Below are 22,432 nucleotides of genomic sequence, written 5' to 3'. Positions count from 1 at the left end.
TTCAAGGATATCTTTTTCTCTCATTTTCATATCACCTTTATCATCTCTAATTCCTTTTATAGCACTCTTTCCTCCATTTCTAAGCTTCTTCAACAACCTCCAGAATATTTTGCCACCTTCTTCATATTTATTTTCTATGTTCTTGCCAAAGTCTTCCCATGACTTTTATTTAGCTAGTTCTCTTAAAACTTCTAATTATATAACTGATCTGTATCTTGGTCTTTCTTTGGATCTTTCATGCCATTTTTCTTCAGACATTTGTTTTGAGGCAAAAATGGCAGCTAATTGTTAACATTAGTTTGAACACTGTCATGTGTACTGCATGCTTGGTCTTTTGGCAGATTTCTCTCTCTCATTCCATGTAAATTTATTCAACATTTCTCATTTATATCAGCCTTACTTATTTTATTATGGCATTTCTCGTTTTCCCTTGCATGTTAGGCTCAGTGGCCTTCCACTGCCGAGCAAATTGGCTCCTTTTTTTCATTTAATTAATGCTCTGATAGGGCACTTAATCCTATCTACATAGTGTATTATGACTGTTAATCGTGTGTGTGTGTTCTTCTGTCTGGTTTGCATGTTTTGCAGAATCAAAACCCTGAGTTTCCAGGAGACAAAACCTGTCAGTTTCATATGAGACCAGCTAACTCACGTTCAGTTGAAAAGCCCTGATAAAGGTTCTTCAAGTCCTACAGGATTCAAACCCAGGTCTTTTCAGCTAAAGAGCATCATCAAAACTGACTGAACTATGGAGGCTCCTTATTTAATTATGCCTAAAATGTTTTAACCTGTTGTATAAGGTCTCTCCTGAGAGTTGTAATTTAGTATTTTGCCAACTTTTGCAATATGCCCTCTGAATTTCAACTCTCTCACTACCATTACACCCAAATCCTTAGTCTAATTTCCAGCAATTCAGTACCAACAGTTTGATATAAATGAAATATATAATCTTTTCATCCCAGAGTGCATAACCTTACATTTTGCAACATTAAATTTACATCCATCTTCCTTTGCTTACACTTCAAATTTATTTAAATCATCCTATTGAATATGTACTTTACTTTTATCAGCTATTGCCCTCCCTAGTTTTCTATTGTCAGTAAACAACTGAATATTTCTCCTCAAATCTTTATCATCATCAAATTCCTGCCATGCACCCTCAAGGGGTACACAGGATATTATGATACTACTACATGAAGAACTTACATCATTACTAATTTCCTTCCTATCAATTTTCCTCCAAATCAATCTGTTATCTGTCAGGACTCCAACATTATCAGATCTTATATTTATGTTTCCTAAGGCACTTTTTACTGTATCAATCCACCTATATCTTGGTCTTTCTCTGGGTGTTTTTCTTGCCAGCCTGGCAGAGAACACTTGTTTTGCTAATCTTCCTCTCCCATTCTGTTTACTGTTAGCAGAGAATAACTCTGTTAACACAATCTTTGATGCTAACAATGTAAAGTTCTTTCCTAATATCCTCGTTTTTAATGTGAAATTGCCATTGATGCTATCTATTCACGATCCTAATCCTTCACAGGACTCTCATATCTGTGGTCTCTAGTCTTTGGTGAAGTGTTTTATTTTTATCCCAGCTCTCAGATCTATAAGTTAAAATTGGTTTGAACATAGTCTTGTATGCAGCTAATTTATTGTTTTGATTAATTTCTTTCTTCTTCCATATAAATTTATTCAATTGACTTCCTACCATATGGCTTTGTTGATTCTGTTGTCTATTTCCATATTTAAATTACTGCCTTCACTAAAAATTGTGCCTAAGTAGCTGAAATGTTTTACTTGTTCTATAGGTTCTCCATTCACGGTGCAGTGTTGATATTTTCAATGTTTCTGCCTATTTTCATCGTCTTTGTCTTGTTATTGCTGATTTTCATACCAAATTTATTACAAAGATTACAGGGAATCTTGCAGGCTTGCACTGGATTTATTTAAAACTATAACATCATCTGCATAAATTACACAGCTGAGATTAACAACTCCAATTTTGATATCAGGTTTAATACCATTTTCCTTCATAATGTGATCCATATAGATAATGAATAATAGAGGGGATAATGTACATCCTTGTCTCACACCAGATTTATTATCAAACCATCTTCCTGTACTTCCTTCAGTTCTAACTGCTGACTTAAAACTCAAATAAAGACTAAATATTGCTTGATATAATGCTCCAGTGACACTATACATCTGTAGTGTTTTGAATAGCTTTTCTCTTGGCACCTTTTCATCTGCCTTTTGCAGGTCTACAAAACTTAAATGCAGAACTTTGTTATATTCCCATGATTTCTCAACTGTTTGTTGTAAAGTAAAAATCTGATCCTGACAGCCTCTATTTGGCCTGAATCTAGTTTGTTTTTCACCAAATCCTTCCACAATCCTTCTCATCCATTTTTCAAGTATACATGCATAAATCTTATGGTAGTAATTACCAGGAACACTCAGTAGGAAATACCTCTGTAATGTTCACATTCAGTTTTATTTCCCCTTTTTATATATATGGGTACTACTCTAATCATCTGGAATTCGTCTCTCTGTCCAGGCCTTCTCAACTATGCAGTGCAGCCAATGCAAGACTTTTATATCTCCATACTTAAGCATTTCTGTCGAATATCATCTACTCCTGCTGCATTTCCACATTTCAGGTTTTTGATGGCTTTTTTACCTCAAGTATGGATATGTGTTGGTGACTACATGCCTGTTGAGTGCTTCTTACCACTGTGCCATCACTGCTCGTTTCATTTAATAATTTTTTGAAGTAATTACTCCATATATCAATAATATCTTTTTCTCCATGTCACCTTTATCATCTCTAATTCCTTTTACAGAACTCTTTCCTCCATTTCTGAGATTTTACAACAGCTTCCAGAATATTTTACCATCTTCTTGATATTTATTTTCTCTGTCATTAATTCTATGTCACTTAATCATTAATATATAAATTAAAAAGTAGTGACTGAAATACAGAGCTTTAGACACTCATATATTATACTTTGGTGTCTGTTACCCCCCCCCCCCCCCATCCTTGCCATTAGCTTCATATCCATTCCCATTGGCTCCAACATTCTGCTGTCACTTTATTATAAAATGCAAATAAATTACCAAGGCAGGACCTATTTTTTTTTTTTTTACAAGCCATACTTCCCCCTATAAAGTATATCATATTCCTATTTACTCATTCCTGAACCTTTATTCAACTTTTCCAGTACTTTATCCACCCTCCTGAGATATTAATTGGTCCATAATTTGTTATTTCTTTCTTGAAGCCACCTTTATGCAATGGAACTATCTTGTCCTCTTTCTACTTGCTTGGAGTCTTGCCAGAGCTGAGACTTAGATTACTCTCCATTGTGGGAGATACTGTCAGTTAAGCAGAGAGGAACTTACATTTTTGTAGTACACGTGCTAAACAATTATTCCTATATTCATATTGATATACAGTCATCCCTCTACTTACATCTGCTCGAGTTACATCCTTTTGATGATTCAGGTAAGAGATCTAGAGGATGGCTCAGATAAAATGGATAAGGACTGTCTTAAGGCTAATTAAATAAGAGCTATAATACATAACAGAAGAATTGGAAAAAATGTTTTAATAGACAAATTTTAGTAATGTAATTGTGGACTACATTCAATATTACTATAAATATTGAATGGCAGTTAAATAATAATAAATGTGTTCTTTTGAGTGTATAAAATTTAATTTTTTTTTTATTGAAAATATGAGAATAAAAAAAAAAATTCAGAAATTTAATGTAGTGAAATACATGTTCTAGGTGCCCAGAAAAGAGTGAAGGAAGATGTCAGCGTTAATGATAAAGTATCTCTCTATTTGGAGCTTGTTGATTCACACCGTAGAATTGATCAACAGGTAATTATGATATATTCACATACAGTCAGACTTTGTTGTAACGAGCATAGAAATACAAAATCACAGCTGTAATGAGCAAAAAAGCTGTAATGATTTTAATTTATGCATATACTCATACAATTCCTCACTTTTATAACAAGCGCACTACATGGACATACCATACAAATTTTGGTAGCTATGTAATAAACATTCTTAATTGCTTGGGTAGTTTTTGAAACATCCAATTCTTGAAATACACAAAAATGAAGGTAGTGACTTACATGGAATGTACTACATTGAATATACCATACAAATTTTGTTAACTATGCAAACATTTTTAATTACTTGAGTAGTTAGTTTTGAAAGACCCAATTCTTGAATTACACAAAAATGAAAGTAGTGACTTACCTTTTATGACTACCTGCATCGGATTACAGCTGGTTAACATAATCTTATCCTTGGGGACCATCTCCTCACTACTTCCCTCTCTAATGTGTAGCTTCTGGCCCTTCTCCCTCATTTAACCCAAACACTGCCATGACTATAAAATCAGCTAAAAGCTAAACCTTCCATTGGAAAAATGTCTGTTAAAAGAAAGTGTATCTCGGTTCAAGAAAAAAGTCAAAATTATTTGTGAGATAGAACATGGTATTAAAAAATGTTGAATGGTGTAAAAAGTTTTCTTTGTCCTCTTCAACAGTATTGACATTGTAGAAGAATAAAAATGTTTACATATTGGCACTGGAAAACAACATAACCAAAAAAAAAAAAAAAATTTAGAAAGTGCAAGCTTACAAACATTGTTCTTCTGTGGTTCATTATACAAAGAAGTGCTGAATTCTTAATAGATGGTCTAATCTTGAAAGCTTAAGTGGAAAAATTTGCTAATTTGGGTGGTGACGATTTTGTATGTAACAATGTTAGCTGGATTGATTTAAAATTGTCAGTTTTTTTTTTTTTTAAATACTGAAATTGTGTTTATTATTAATTAATAGTGTTTTTAATTATGGAGATGTGTTTAGTATTAGGTGTATGGTTTTAAAATTATGAACAAATAAATTGTGTTTAATATCAAGTATATTGTAGTTTATACAAGTATATTCATAGAAATAATATCTAGATATGTAATCATATTATTTTTTAATTTTCCGTTATTAATTTTGTATCGATATGTCTACTCACGGTATACCTCTTTTAAAACTTATATTATTTTTTATTTTTTCTCTCTAATACTTCTTTTGCTTTTTTGAATGTATTTTTTTATCAAGTTATTGAGAATTAAAAAAAATATATGGTACATCTATTTTTTTCCTGGATTTTCATGTGGTATCCTGTCAAATGCTAAGGCATTTGACAGGATACCACATGGAATTCTAATCCGTAAACTACAACATATGGGAATGGATATAGGGTTGGTGAGATGGATAGGTGGGTGGTTGATGGAGAGATATCAGAGAGTAGTTTATTCAGGAGTAGAGATGGCCTGTGACTAGTGGTGTGCCACAGGGTTCTGTTCTTGGACCACTGCTGTTTAATTTGTTCATTAATGATATAGAGAAGGATCTAAGAGGAACAATTCATTTGTTCGCTGATGATGCAAAGTTGGGTAGGGTAATAGTGAATGCAGAAGATGTCAAAATCTTGTATGACGACTTGGATAGATTGGAGTTCTGGGCTAAGGAGAATGGATGTCAATTTAATGTGACAAAATGTAAGGTTATGCATTTTGGGGTGAAAAGATTAGCAGCAGTATACCACATTGGTGGAACTGTACTCCAGGAGATTGATGAGGCCAGGGACTTGGGAGTGTTGGTGAATAGGAGATGAAGTTTAGGGGGCACATTGCAAAAAGTAGCTAAATCAGCTCATCAACTCACTTGGTTGTTGAAAAATACTTTGATGAGCAGAGACAAGCAAGTTATTGTACCTCTGTACTGAGCCTTGATAAGACCTCATCTCGACTATTGTGCCCAGATTTGGTCACCTAGGTTTCTTCTTGATGGGGTGGAGGTGGAGAGGATCCAGAGGCGAGTGACCAAGATGATAGCAGGTCTATGGAATGAACCTTATGAGAACAGGTTGAAGATTTGTGAGTTGCAGAAATTAGTTGATAGGCGGAAAAGGGGAGATATGATTGAGACATTCAAATTGCTAAAGGGTTTCTATAGGATTAAATCAGAGGATATTTTTGAGATCAGGACTGGTGGTGGGAGAACTAGGGGACACCTATGGAAGCTGGGCAAGAGTGTGGTTAGCAAGGGTGTTAGAGCTGGGTTCTTTACTTTTAGAGTGGTAAAGGAGTGGAACAAGCTGCCAGAGTCTGTTGTGGGTACTATGATGGTGAGTGAGTTCAAGGCAAAGTATGATAGATACTGTGAGAATGTCGTATAGTTGTGTGGACATGATGTTTAGGGCCTCCTTCGATGAGTCTAAGGACTCCCTGGAGTCGCCCATAATAATAATAATAGATTTAACTCATCACTGATACAGTGAGTAATGGTTATAACGAGGAAATTTTGTTAGTCTCATAGCACATATAACCAAGTTCGACTGTATTTTTCTTTATTATTAAGTAAATTATGTATTAATCTGCCTTTTTAGAATTATTGTTGTTATTCTTACTATTTGAATATTTTAATGGAATGACTTATTGATGCTCACTCTCATAATCATGCCTTTCCTTGAAGTCATTTGCTAGTAGCATTCATATTCTCCCCCTATCTTTTGTCTCATCTTTGTTTATAGTGAGATCTCACATAACTTCGTCTTAACAATGGGGGGTGCGCTGCAGCTAGGTTCTCTTTCCTGCACTCTGTTAGTACCCATTAGGGGAAGCTAAAGCTGCTATCGACCAAACACAAGTGATCGAACTAAAATGCTCTCAAAGTTCTGCCCTAAAGGATCCTACTTGGAGCCAGGCTAAAGATAATATCATTTAATATTGAAGGATTCTCCAGTGTCAAGCAAGATCTCATTGCAAATATTTGCAGAAATAATGACTGTGATGTGCTCTACCTGCAAAAAACTCACAGAGGAGAAGGTGCTGCAAGACCTTACATCCATGGCATGAAACTCATCAAAGAAATACCCCATATTAAATATGGTAGTGCAATATTTACAAAAGAGAACTTGATTTCATCGTCCATTGACTCAATGAACAACAGAAACATCATTGAGATTATTACAATCACATTTAAAAATATCTCAATCACCTCAGTCTATAAACCACCAGAAGAAGCTTTTTCCTTCCCTGACATCCTCCTCAATAATAATGCATACATGACTAATGTTGTATTAGGTGACTTTAACAGCCGTAGTGTTAACTGGGGTTACACAAAGTCCAATGAAGATGGAGAACTTGTTAAAAAATGGGCTGAAAACCTTTCTCTAAACCTGATACATAATCCAAAACTCCCTGCTTCTTTCAACAGTGGCAGATGGAAGCAAGGCTATAACCCTGATCTCATATTTGTTAGCTCAAAAATATCCAACATTTGTGTTAAAAAGGTCTTAAATCTGATTCCACATACTCAACATAGATCTATAATGCTTCAATTCAACCCAGCAATTATGCCTAACACAGTCCCTCAGATGACGATTTAATTTCCAAAAAACTAATTGGAAGGGTTTCATGGAAGATCTCGACCGCTCCATAGAACAAGTCCCACCAAACCCTAAAGAGTATCCTGAATTCATAAAAATACTGAGGAAAATCTCCACCAAACACATCCCCCGAGGATGCCGCACAAACTACATTCCACGCCTTTCCAAAGCCCAGTAAACTTTACAACACCAACCCCTTCTCAGAACAGACTGTCCGAGCAGGAGAAAAATTATACTCCAAGATGGCAGAGGAAAGGCATTCCTCATGGAAAAAAGAAATAGAAGCCCTTGATATGACCCATAGTAGCAGAAAGGCATGGAACTTTATCAGAATTAGGAAGGATTTCACTAAGCCATATGAGCATCTGCAGTTAACAGCTAATCAAATTGCTCACCAGCTGCTGCTGAATGGAAAATTCACTAAAAAGCACACAAAAAAGAAGACACTTAGAACACCAAGTGAGGAACAAAATATGATTAACTCAGATTTCACCATCACTGAACTCAACGCTGTCATAAACCTATTAAAACCTAGAAAATCTGCAGGCCTATATCACTACTTAGCAACCTCTTTAAACTCTATGAACGATTAATTTTGAATAGGCTACAACCCCTAATCAAATCCCATCTTATTGCTGAGCAGGCTGGCTTTAGACCAGGCAAATCCTGCACATCACAAATTCTCAACCTCACTCAATATATAGAAAATGGTTATGAGCAAAAATTAGCCACAGGAGCAGTCTTTGTAGACCTAACTGCAGCATATGATATTATAAACCATCTCATACTCAGAAATAAAATATACAGAATAACTAGAGACTATCACCTTGTCCTCCTGATCCAATCACTAGACTATCACCTTGTCCTCCTGATCCAATCACTCTTGGAAAACAGACGCTTTTATGTGGACCTGGGGGGTAGGAAGAGCCGCTGGCCTCCCCCAGGGAAGTGTGTTATCGCCATTACTTTTCACCATCTACGTCAACGATCTCCCCATCTTTCCAGGAACTAGAAATTTTATCTATGCTGATGACCTTGCCATAAAGTTTCAAGTCCATTGAAACTACTCTAGCACTTGCCTTAAATAATCTAACCACATACTATACCAGCAATCAACTAAAACCAAACCCCTTGAAAACTCAGACTGGCCTTTTCCACCTTAACAACAAGGAAGCCAACAGGAAGCTACAGATTTCTTAGGAAGGCTCTAAAATAGAACATTCCTGGAACCCAATCCACCTCGGTGTGACTCTCGATTGCACCCTCTCATATAAAACCCACATAGAAAAAACAAAGGCAAAAGTGAATGCAAGAAACAATATATTACGAAAGCTTACCTTCTCCAAATGGGGTGCAGACCCTAACACACTGAAATCTTCTGCCTTGGCCCTTTGCTATTCTTCTGCTGAATACGCCTGCCCAGTATGGTCCAGATCCTGCAATGCTGATAAACTTGATCCAGCATTGACTGAAAGCTGCTGCTCAATTACAGGATGCCTGAAACCAACATCACTAAAAGACCTGTATACTTTGGCTGGTATTGCACCCCCTTCAATTCGAAGATCTGCATTCTCAGCTGATGAAAGAAGCAGACAAATGAACGCCACCCACTGTTCGGCCAGACCGCAGTGCCCAAAAGACTAAGATCCTGACATAGCATCCTGGCAACTGTTGAACCACCTAAAAATCTCCCAGAGACAAGACTTCAACAATGGCTTGCACTGTATCCTGAAAATAATACTGGTATTCCAATAGCCGAACATCTTCCACGTGGTGCCCACTTGGACTGGAATACTTGGAAAAGCCTAAACAGACTCAGGACGACAGGACGCTGCAAACAAAATGTCATCAAATGGGGCTATCTCACTGGCCCAGACAATTGTGAGTGTGGGACAACCCAGTCCATGGTACACCTTCTTGCTTGCCCCTTTCTTCCATCACCTTGCACAAAAGAGGACCTTATATCCTGCACAGAAAGAGCAGTTAATTGTGCAAGATACTGGAGGAACATCTGACCATATCTATTGTAACCTACTTACTACTGTACTACTTGTGTTTGGATACGAAACAAAAAAAAAAAAATCTTAACAATATCATTAATCTTTCAAACAGCCATAAGGATAAAATATATAAAAAATGTGCTTCATATCCATATTATTTTTATAATATCCAAAGATGTTGGAAGTTTATTTTGCACTTGGTAAGACTATAATACATTTAGTTTAATCCTTTATCCAAGTGTAAGCAAACAAAGTTTGCACCTGAAAATATCTTCAGGACGTCAGGTGTTGCACCACCTTACCTCAGTCCTGAAGATATTTTCAGGCACAAACTTTGTTTGCTTACACTTGGATAAAGGATTAAACTAAATTTATTATAATATCCAAAGGTTATATTGACTTTAGTGACACTTTGTATTCATGTAATTATGGAGATATATGCACTTCAAGGCTGGTATGGTGGTTAATGCCCAACATCATTATTAATATACAGATTAAACTTTAGTGGCCAAAGTACACACAACTCATTATTATCTCTTCTTTACCACTGTTAATACTTATCAGTCATTTTCCTCTTATCCATTCCATAATTTATATTCATCTCCATCTGCACTAATTCTATGCAATAATCCTCAATGTAGTATTTATTTTGTAACATTATCCATCTCACTTGTTAGCTTACTGGAAATGAACAAATTCTCCATTAATAAACCCATGCTATGATACTCTCTCTCTCTCTCTAAAAGAATCACATTGTGTATTATACACGAAAAGAAATTCTTGTTTTAATCCTTACCCAAGTGCAAGAACAGTGTTTACACATGAAGTATCTTCACAACTAGTCGACTTGTATATAGAGACTTTTTTGACTTCACATTCAGTTGTATCAGTATCCTATAATGCAAAAACATCATGTGGAGAGTCAACTATCCAGACCAGAGATTTTGAGATTTCATCAGTAGGAGCTACGCCTAAGAGGATCTTCTTAGGTATATTCTTAGTTACAAAGTATAGCATACTTTTGTAACCAATTAAATTTTTTTTTTCTACAGGTGTCACATACTGCTTACTTATTTTGAGTTTTGTCTTGATGACTTCTTTCAAATATTAACTATTTTTAAAAAATTATAAAATATTTATAATAGTTATTATTTTATTTTATTTTTTGCATTTGTGTTAAGCAAGACCATCTATTTTTCAACTTCAATGTCTGAAGAAATCTGATCATTATCCTATATAACTGCACTACATTTCATTAACTTTTGCCTCAGTTCCATAAATTTTGACCAAATACAGTATTTGGATTATTTATCTCATTCTTGTTCTAATAATTTTTAGAACAGTAATATGAGTTATAAAATAGTTGTGGTAATTCAGATATTCCAATATACTGAAGTGCTACATTTTGCAATAATGTTTCATTAGATTTTAATTTTTCCTTTTTTTTAATATAATTACAATATTTTCTCCTTAGCATGAAGCTGCTAAAATAATGCAAGATGCCATTAACGAATTCCAAGGAACTCCTGAAGAAGTAAGAATTACAGTTGCAAATGCTGATCTGTCACTGGCTAGAGGAGATATAGACCAAGCTTTAAGTGTACTAAGAAATGTAGGACCTGAACAAGCCTATTATTTACAAGCTCGGGAAAAAATGGCTGACATTTACTTAAATCATCGAAAAGACAGGAGACTATTTGCAAGCTGCTATAGGTATGTATATAATATCAGTTAAAAATACATTTGTATGCCTATTTATACAGAAAAGTAAGTTGTAGTTTTGCTGAATGATTTTAGTTGCTCATATGAAGTTTGCTTCAAAACCAGATGACAAGAATTCTTTTAAGATACATTGATCATAAATGGCAGTACAGTTAGACAATTTATTATTCTTCTCTTTAATTTAACTTAATATTTAAATGAATAAATAACCTTTTTTTTCATAGAATTAATAATAATATGATAACATAAATAATATTTCATATGAACTACCAAAGCCAAAGAGGGTGATTAGAAAATTAAAATATTGTAGACAGAGAATGACTTCATCTTTACCTCTGTCTGTGATATTTTAATTTTGGACCTGTGTGTAGAGGCTTAAGTGCTGTGAGGACATCATGTTGGAGGCTTAATAGATTGTATACAGCACTCAGAAAGGATTAAAACAGAATTTAATACTTCCTATATTTCGTCTCAGTCACTGAGATATCTTCAGGGATTGCAAAAAAAACTAACGTAACATATATACAAATAACACACAATACTAAGCCCAACCACGTGGGTGACACTAAAGTCCTATCTAGGTGGAGCACCCTCTAAGGGCGGTTGTAGGAGGCCTGCAGTGTAAAGTGGGACCTCTGGTGATAAGCGTTTCCCTCTTTTGGACATAAAGTTCCCAATTTTTGTTTATAAAAGTTTGGATTTGAAAAATGTTTTTAAGTAATGACTCAAAAGTTGCCTTAAGAAAAAAAAAACTTGAGCCTGATAGAGTGACTGTGTGCCCATATACAGGGTGTTCGGGATAAATTTGACATATTTATAATTAATTATATTTTTCCGTAAGTTACATGTATTAACACACACTTCTCTTCATTTAAAAGTTTGGACCCTTCTTCATTCATATACAAGATGTCAGAAAGGATGGATAGCTGGAACCCACCTGAATCATGGAAGAGAATAACTTGTATCATGATGATTCGTGCCCGCCATCAAAATAAGGATATTACGACTGCTGCCCAATGCTCCCTGAATACAGTAAAAACAATCAGGCATGAACTAGAGACTTGCAATGGTGACTACGAGGATGTAGCAAGAAGAAAGATCCCTAGCAGACGATCTGATTGCGTTCGTACAGCAGAATTCCTCGCAAATCTGCAGGAACAGGTGTTGAAGAACCCTGGCATTGGAATTCGGGCTTTGTTCGTGGAGTTGCTAACTGTAGTCAAGCCCTGGATAAGAAGGGTAGCCAATGGTAGGCCGTATGTATGGCAGCAGGATTCGGCCCCTTGCCACACCTCTGGGAAAAGTCAAAAATGGTTGTCTGAAAATTTCTACGACTTCACCAGTCCAAATGTTTGGCCTCCAAACTCCCCAGACCTTAACCCCATGGATTATTTTGTATGGGGCGCAGTTGAAAAAGACACCAATCGCACTTCCAGTAATACAAAAGCCCAGTTAATGGATAAAATTAAAACAGTTTTTGCGGCCCTTCCCAGGGAGACTGTAGCATCAGCTTGTTCGAGGTTCCGAAGCAGAATTGAAGCTGTGATCGATGCTAATGGTGGTTATTTTGAGTAAATCTTGTTGATAGTATTGTAATTAACTCTGCCTGTAATGTTTTTTTGTCAATTCATTAAATTTAATAGATACAAAGAAGATTTTCTTTTTCCTTACGAAACTGTCAAATTTATCCCGAACACCCTGTATTTGCCTGTTAATACGATTCTTGTTATATTGTCTAGTTGGGAAAATTTTGCAGAAACCCATAGGTCAGTAATATGAAAATAATATTCTGATACACGATACTAAAAGAGGAACTAAGTAAAATGAGAAGAAATGGAAGTCCTTTATTGCTTGAACAGTTGTTTCAGTAGATAAATCACAGATACAGTAGAAAATCATATTATGTGCATTCTCTCAGCTTGGCTAGAAAGTAGTCCCAGAATTTCGAGTATCCATGTTTGGATGTAGCATAATTCTATTATGCTACATCCACTGACAGTATTGTAATGTGACTCACACTGACATGTGATACCTGCTTTTTTTTTATTCTGCCCTTTAATGCTCAAATAAAACTTTTGTAGTATGAAGAGTAAATTCTTACAACTATTATGGTTTTCATGAAACTTATATATCAAAATGTACACAAAACAGAAGTGCTGTATTTTACTTTTGTGCTTTCAGCTAGTTCTAATATAAGTTTTTCTGATATCTTATTGACATATGGAGCTATCTTTTTTTTTTTTTGTTGAAACAATATTTTCATAAGCTAATTCATATGAAAGAAGTTGGTAAAAGGCAGAATTCAGGACTAGAGGCAGAATGGTTTTGAGAAGGATAGGTTTGGCCTTAGTAGTTTGCTCACATTTTATAATAAAGGAATAGCAAGTTGGATAAAGGAAATAGCTACAGAATGATATTACTGGACTTTGAAGACATGCAGCAGAATACCGCATGGTACTTTGTTATATAAATTGGAGCAAATGGGGATGGATATGGATCTGGTGATATAGATAATAGAGTATCCGACTTCAAAGAATAGTATATGGAGGAAATTGAAGTCAGGAAAGGTGGGTGATCTGTTGGTGTATTACAAGGCTCCACTGTTTAATTTGTCCATCGATGATATAAGTTATGATTTGAAGGGGAAATATCCAGTTTTTGCTAATGATACAAAACTGGAAGCAGTAATAGTCAGTGAAGATGATATAGAAATCCTGTAGGATAACTTAAATAGACTGGAAGTATGGGCAAAGTGTAAGGTTATGCACTTTGGAATGAAGAGATCACAAGTTGTGTGCTATATTTATAGAATTGGACTACAGGAAATGAATGAGGCCAGGGATTTGAATCATGGACAGGGAATTAAATTTAGGGGCATATTACAAAGGTGGCTAAAATAGCTCATCACATTACTTAGATCTTGAGGAATACAATGACAATCAGAGATAGGTTACTGTTCCTCTGTATAAAGTTTTAATAAACATCTGGATTACTGTGCACAGATCTTGTCATCTGGATTTCTTGTGGATGAGGAAGTAATGGAGAAGATTCAGAAATGAATGAGTGGCCGATATTGTGACAGGGCTATGGAATGCTTCCTATGAGGATAAACAAAAAATACACCTCTCTCATGTTTCAAGTTACTTAGTACTGAGAGTTTTTGCTCTCTTAAAGTTTCTGCCTGGTCTCTGATGAAAACCAACCAGTTTGAAACAGCTTTCAGACTAGTGAAACCTTTTCAAAACAGACCAATAGGAGGGGAATATATGGATACTTGGGCAGCAATCTTCTCTCCTATAAGGTCTACTTGGGCAACTTGTAAATATCAGTGAGTGTATTCCTGTAAGATCTCTGGTCAAATTTCATATGAAACTTTTATAGTTTCTATATTTGGCTTTGAAATAATGCTGGATTTAATATCCACTTAATTTTTATAAAATTACATAACACAATTAAAGAAATTACAAAAAAATTTTTCACCACTACCTCTAACAATGATCAACTATCAGGTTGAGGAAACAGGAAATCCAAATGTGAGAAAAGCAATATGGATGGAACACTACCAAGAAACCTTTAAGAATGAAAGCAATAACTACCTAATAACAAAGCCCACACTAACTCAAGACATGACTCTTTCCATCGGAAGTGGAGAATGCTCTGAAGCAGTGAAATCTGACAAAGCACCAGGGATAGACCAAATTCCATCAGAACTCTGGAAATACCAATTTACAAGAAAGGTGATAAGAAAAATTGTAAAAATTAGAGACCAATCACATTAATCAGCCATGCTTATTTACAAATATTTACAAGAGTATTACAGAACAGAATAAAGAGCACATATGAGATCATTCTTAGTGAAGAACAGGCAGGTTTCAGAAAGAATCATTCCACGTTGGATCAAATTGGATCTTGCATTTGAATGGATACGGTGTAAGGAGACTTGAAAAAGTGTTACTGAATGTAGTGGATGTGCAAAATCAGGGAAACTAGATTTATTAAGGGGGGGGGGAGATATACAGACCTTAGAGAGGCAGTTGAATGTATGAATGAGTATAATATGCCCAAGCAAATGACAACAAATCAGAATGGGATAGTTAATATAAGGCATCAAGGTAGGGATGGGGCTAATGGGGGTCTTAAATTCATGTACACTAATGCTAGGAGTATTAGAAACAAGAAGGAAACAGATTATTGGCATTGGTGAATCATGGCTGACTGTAGATGATATAGCTAGTGGGATTGAATGTGATGGGTATAGTGTGTTCAGGAATGACAGGGAGAATAAAATGGGGGGAGGAGTATTGTTGATGATAGCTGATGAGCTGCAGCCAAGGAGAATAGAAGTTAAATTGCAGGATAGAGAAAAGAGCACATTTGAGGCCATTTAGTGTGAGATTGTGGCTAGCAGAACAAAATATACAATTGGGTGCTGCTATAGACCAGGTGATGGAAAAGATGGTGGTGACAGTATGCACAAGCAAATAGAAGAAATGAGTGTAAGATGGGTAATTATTATGGGAGATTTCAACTATGGTCGTATTGATTGGAGTGAGGAGAGGACACACGGGAGGAAGAAATTGGATTTTATGCGGTTATTAAGGGATAACTATCTACGACAGCATGTAATGGAAAATACTAGGGGTCAGAGAGTGCTTGACCTAGTAATTGCATCTGAGGATTTGGCTATAACAAATATGACCACATTGCCACCAATTGGTGAGAGTGATTATAGGGTCTTGACTTGGGAGGTGGCTAAAGGTGTGGAATTTACAATTAAGACAGGGTACATGTGGAATTATCGGGCTGGAAAGTATGACAAGCTTATGTGTTTGATTGGTTCAGTGCCATGGCATGTACAACCGCAAGGACTAGAAGTTGATAGTGCATGGGAGGCAGTTAAGAAGTGTTTGCATGAAACAATGGCTGACTGTATATCTATAATCCGAATAATAAATCAAGTAGGGGTTAAATGGATGAATAACACCATTAAGCTTGAGCTGCAAAAAAAGAAACAACTATGGAGGAAATTTAAGGAGAAAGGTGATCGGCGGGCACATGAACGGTATAAAGTGCAGGACAGAAGGGTAACGAGTGTGGTAAGAAAAGCAAAAAAATTACGAAAGAACGTTGGCCATGCAGGCTAAAGAGAATCCTAAACAGTTTTTTTGATATGTTGCAAGTAAAAGGAAAAATGTATATGGCAGAATGATTTTAAAGAATGCCGATAGTAGGGAGGTAACTGAATCAGTTGATATAGTTGAGTTACTGAGTGAGCACTTTGCAAAAATATATCATCCAGGTGACATTGCAGAAATGAATGAACCAGTAGATTATGCGGGAATTGTGGTGAATGAAGTGGAGGTGAGTAGTCTATTGCATAACCTCAATGTCAATACATCTGTGGGATTGGATGGTATACCAGCTTGTGTTGTACGAGAAGCGGCTGAAGAATTGTCAGTACCCTTGACCATTTTGTTTAATTTGAGTCTCGGGGTCCGAGTTAGTCCCAAGGGGGGGTGGAAAGAGGGGAAAATAGTTCCACTGCATAAAGGTGGTTCCAAGACTGCTGTTGTAAATTACCAACCGATTAGCATATCAGGAATCGTTGTCAAGGTCTTAGAGAAATTAATCAAGAAAAGAATACAGGATTGGATAGATGAAAATGGGATATATTGTATGGGGGACAACATGGTTTTGTGAAGGGTAGATCATGCCTCAGTAACTTGCTCACGTTTTATAACACAGTGACGACTGAACTGGATAAGGGTAATGGGTTTACATTGATTCTACTGAACCTTGCCAAGGCCTTTGACAGAATACCACATGGAACCCTAATCAGTAAACTGGAGCAGATGGGAATGGATATAGGGTTGGTGAAATGGACAGGAGGGTGGTTGATGGAGAGATACCAGAGAGTGGTTTATTCAGGAGTTGAGTCTAAAAGACGGCTTGTGACTAGTGGTGTGCCGCAGGGCTCTGTTTTTGGACCACTACTTTTCAATTTGTTCATCAATGATATAGGAAAGGATTTGAGAGGAAGTGTTCACTTGTTTGCTGATGATGCGAAGTTGGGTAGAGCAATTGTGAGTGCACAGGATGTCAAAATTTTACAGGATGATTTGGAGGACTGGACTAGGAAAAATGGATGTCAATTTAACGTGGCAAAGTGTAAGGTTATGCACTTTAGGGTGAAAAGAATAGCAGCAGTATATCACATTGGTGGAACCGTACTCCAGGAGATTGATGAGGCCAGGGATTTGGGAGTGTTGGTGGATAGGGAATTGAAGTTTAGGGGGCACATTGCAAAAGTGGCTAAATCAGCTCATCAAATCATTTGGCTTCTGAAAAATACTTTAACATGCAGAGACAAACAAGTTGTTGTTCCTCTGTATTGAGCATTGATAAGACCCCATCTGGACTACTGTGCCCAGTTATGGGTGCCAGGGTTTCTTCGTGATGGGGAGGAAGTGGAGAGGATCCAGAGACCAGTGACCAAGATGAGAGCAGGTCTATCATCTTCAACCTATTCTCATAAGGAATGAACCTTATGAGAATAGGTTGAAGATTTGTGGGTTGCAGAAATTGGTCGATAGGCGGAAAAGGGGTGATATGATTGAGACATTCAAATTACTGAAGGGTTTCTATAAGATTAATCCAGAAGATATTTCTGAAAGTAGGACTGGTGTGGGAGGACTAGGGGCCATGCATAGAAGCTGGGCAAGAATGTGGTTGACAAGGGTGTTAGAGCTAGGTTTTTTACTTGGAGAGTGGTGAATGAGTGGAATAAGCTGACAGAGTCTGTTGTGGGTGCTACGACCGTGAATGAGTTCAAAGCAAGGTATGATAGATTCCGTGTGAATGTTGAATAGTTGTTCTTGACATGATGTTAGGGCCTCCCTCGATGAGCCTGTCGACTCCTTGGAGTTGCCCAGAATAATAATAATAATAATCTTCAATAATACAAAGACTAGCAGAGAATTATACTGGGAACATAACAAAAATATCTATTACTGTTTTATAGATTTTAAACAGGCATTTGACTCAATAAATAGAGTAACTTTATCAAGAATATTAAAACAGAAACAAATCAATGAAGATGCCCTAGACTTATTAGAAAAATATTATAGTCTCACAGAAGCAATAATTAAATTCAACAGTATATAACAACAGATAAAATAAACGTCAGTAAAGGAGTAGTCCAAGGATTTCCCCATACTTTTTTAACATCTACCTAGAGGATATGGTTAACCAAGCCTTGGAAGAAGTAAAAGGGGTCAACCTAAATGGTTATAACCTTAATAACATAAAATATGCAGATGGCATTGTAATGATAGCAGAAACAAAAGAAAAAATGTTGAACCTAATAATCAAACTAAACAATACAGCTAAAGAATACCTCATGACCATAAATACAGACTAAACAAAAATCTTGATAATTTAAAAAAATTAAGAAAAAGGAAACTTCTCTTTGATTGGATCAACAATTGAACAGGTAAAACAATTCAACTGTTTAGGAACAGTAATAACAGAACACTAAGATACCATGACCACATAGAATATTGACTGCATGGTCATCATTTAATAAGCTAGGTAAAATCTGGAAAAATAATAAAATCTTCAAATCTCTAAAAATAAAATTATATAATGCAATTATAATACTCACTGTGCTATATGCTTCAGAAACTTAGACACTCAAGAAGACATAGATACGAAAACTGGAGGCTTTTGAGATGAAATGTCTCAGAAAATAAATAAAACAAAATGAACAGAAAAGAAAACAAATGAAACTGTAAGACAAGACCTAAAATAGACAGACTCATTAATAGAAAAGATCAAAAGAAAACAACTTCTGAGAGAATGCCATCAAAAAGGCTACCCAGCCTTTCTCTGTATGCAAGATTAAAAAAAAAAAAAGGAAGACCAAGAACTAAATGGATAACATCAATAAAGGTCAACTCCGGATTGCAAACATATAGACAGCTCACCAGCCACACAAGGAACCCAGACTCCTGGAGTTTGTTGTGGAAACATGGAAGACTCAAGCTGTCCCTGATGGAAGAGGACAGTTGAGTTGAGTTGATTCAACACCATCCCTCACACGTGAGAGATGGTGAGAACGAAGGTTTTTGCAATAGATAGATGTTGATAGGGAGCTATCCAATACCCTTTTTATAAGGACAGGAAGGATATAATCCCATTTGATTCAAGTTTCATAGTGAATTGTATTCTGTAATGAAAGTTATTATTAATTTTTTGTAAGAAGACTACTAGTTGTTGGCGATTTATTCCAAATGGCAAAAATATCAGCCATGTAATGAAGCAATAGGAAGGTTTTGGATCAAAAGTGGATAGTTTCTTCCAGTCATCATTAAATCATCATCACCATCAAATTCTTGATGATGATGATTTAATTGTGCTTAATGTGTAGCTCTGTTCCAGTGAATATCAGACTGTTATCCCCTCATCACCAAATTGCATACTTTTGTCATTACATTGGGTGTTTTTCTTTGGCTAGTTAATGTTGTCTCCCTGAAGATGTCGGGGATATATTTTTTAAAAATTAAATTATTATTGTCTATATTAAATTTATTTATGATTTCTAAAAGTTTTTGTATCTTCTATATTAATACAAAAAATAAAATAAAAAGTAGCATACTATGGAATTTTTTCAATTACATTCTCCTGTCCTGATTTTTATCTCCTGGAATATGACACCATCCTGCTTATTGGAGTCCTGAAGTGGCTTAGAAACGTAAGTTCCATGCATTCATGAGTGGAGTTCCCAGATTATCTAACCATTAGCCTATTTACAGTGCTAAATGTTTAGGTTACCAATCTTTTGTAGGTGAATTGATACAAATTAATAATAAACAACAAACATGTAATAATAAACAATAAAACAATAAACATATAATAATAAAAAAAGACTAGCAAATTAATGAAATTTTAATGATCCATCTCAAAAGACTTCATTATTACTAACTTACCAACTCAGTAATTAGAATGTTAATTCCAGTTGTTTATTCCTACAGAGAAGTTGTAGAGAAATTCCCAACTCCACAGTCCTATTTATTGCTTGGCGATGCTTACATGAGTATACAAGAAGTAAGAATAATTTTTTGTGTGAAAATTATCCATTATTCAAATTATCATTTATATCTCTGCATGAATATATATCTCTGCTTTGTCTCCTTTCTCTCTCTCTCTCTCTCTCTCTGTTATGCTAAAGAAATTTTATTTTAAAAGAAACTGAGGGCAAATATTTATGTTGGTACATAAAAAGCACACACAAAGACACAGTATATTTATTGAAGTTCATTTATATAATCTTTCTCAAGGGATGGGGTGCTTAAGGGTCAAAGCTGTATAACTGAGAGGAGACCTCCACATAGCCTTTAAAGGAATGCGGAGAACCGACCAGGGCTTCTGACCTAATGTCCAATCCTCACCTTCTCGTGGTGCACCCTGTTGGGTATCTACTTTGATACTGAACGAACGAGGATGGGCTGGCAATTTGGGATTTAGCCGACCAAATTGTATTCTTATTGGTAAAACCAAAATAAAAAATGATGGTACAACATGACAAAATTTCATGCCGGCTGGGGCGTAGCCCGGTTAAACAAGGCCCCCGTTGTTTTCGCCAGGGAACCAGGGTGAGCAGCGAAAAGTCAGCTACTGGAACAAATCTGAAAACAAACCCCAACTCAACATCACCAGAGTTAAAGATCGGTACTATCAACGTAAGAAGCCTGAATGGCAAAGAAATGGAGCTAGCTGAGGAATTAGATAAGTACCAGATCGACATAATAGGGGTGACTGAAACAAAAAAAAAAAAAAACTGGTGAGATCTTTCTGAGCAATAAATACAAAATGTTATATTCAGGCAATGACAATCAAGGAAAAGAAGGAGTAGCCATAGTATTCAACACAAAATATGAGGCTAATCTTCTTGAATGGCAGTCAGTCTCAAGTAGAGTAATGTGGGTAAATATGAGAATGGGGAACTGGACAACGAGACTTATTTGTGCCTATGGTCCAACAGAAGGTTCTACTAAGGTAGAAGTGGAGGAATTTTTTGATGCTTTAGAAAAAGCAACTGACACAATGAAAAAGGAAAAGTTGGTCCTTGTTGGGGATCTAAATAGCAGAGTAGGAAGTGATTGTCAGACATACAAAAATATTTTGTGAAAATTTGGAGAAAAGAGCAAAGCTAATAATAATGGCAAATATCTGTTGGATTTCTGCTCAGGACATGGACTGGTTATTACTAACACCATGTTCCAACATAAAAATGTGCACAAATTCACATGGAGAGAAGAGGCTAGGAATAAGAAAAGTCTCATTGACTATGTTATTGTTGATAGTGATGTTTTCTCCCTGGTGCAGGACACCAGAGTGTACAGAGGATTTGAAATTGGAAGTGATCACTATTTAGTCTTGAGCAGGATAAAATTGAATTTCATATTGAAAAGAATAACATGTAAGAAAGTTTTAAAGCGAATAAAAGTTGAGCAGCTCTCAGATGTGAACTGTAGACTAAAATACAGAAAGATTATTAAAAAGAAAATGAAAGAGTTTGAGAACAGGAATTAAACCTTGGAGATTCAGTGGCAAACTCTGAAGAAAACATTGATTGATTCTGCCAGAGAGGCATGTGGTGAGGTTGTGTGCAAGGATAAAAAAATCAGAACTCCCTGGTGGACACAGGAAGTTAAAGAGGCAGTGAAGGAAAAGAAGAAAGCATATCAAAAGTTCCTGGCAAATAAGTTAGCTTATGCTCTTAAAGAATATAGAGACAAATGTAAGAAAGCTAAACACTGTGTAAAACTAGCTAAACAAAAGTCATGGGAGGACTTTGGCAAGAACATAAAAAAATAAATATTAAGAAGGTGGTAAGATATTCTAGAGGTTGTTGAAGAAGCTTAGAAATTTAGGAAAGAGTGCTGTAAAAGGAGTTAGAGATGATAATGGTGACATGAAAACAGGAGAAAAAGATATCCTTGAAGTATGGAGTAATTACTTTGAAAAACTGCTAAATGAAACAAGCAGTGACGACAGCACAGTGATAAAAAACACTGACCAGGCATGCAGTCAGGAATACATATCCATACTTGAAGTAGAAAAAGCCATCAAAGGCTTGAAATGTGGAAAGGCAGCAGGAGTAGATGTTATTCGACCAGAAATGCTGAATTATGGTGGTATAAAAGTCTTACAGTGGCTGCACTGCATAGTTCAGAAA

At 35.9% G+C, this 22,432-nt stretch overlaps 1 protein-coding gene across 2 annotated transcripts in view; it reads left to right on the top strand.

The window, feature by feature from the left end:
- Window positions 1-22,432, top strand: part of LOC150098870 (tetratricopeptide repeat protein 21B-like) — a 388,504-nt gene that overhangs the window by 125,236 nt on the left and 240,836 nt on the right. For both annotated transcript variants that reach the window (XM_090404953.1, XM_090404951.1), the window contains exons 17-19: window positions 3,795-3,889; window positions 10,946-11,184; window positions 20,226-20,298. In XM_090404953.1, the coding sequence (XP_090261079.1) occupies window positions 3,795-3,889; window positions 10,946-11,184; window positions 20,226-20,298 (407 nt within the window). The remainder of the gene's footprint in view (window positions 1-3,794; window positions 3,890-10,945; window positions 11,185-20,225; window positions 20,299-22,432) is intronic.

The sequence above is a fragment of the Typopeltis vanoorti genome, chromosome 15 (assembly GCF_054136105.1).
Source record: "Typopeltis vanoorti isolate ZY-2024b chromosome 15, IOZ_Tvanoo_1.0, whole genome shotgun sequence".
Lineage (NCBI taxonomy): Eukaryota > Metazoa > Arthropoda > Arachnida > Uropygi > Thelyphonidae > Typopeltis > Typopeltis vanoorti.
This window is presented reverse-complemented; position numbering and strand designations above follow the sequence as displayed.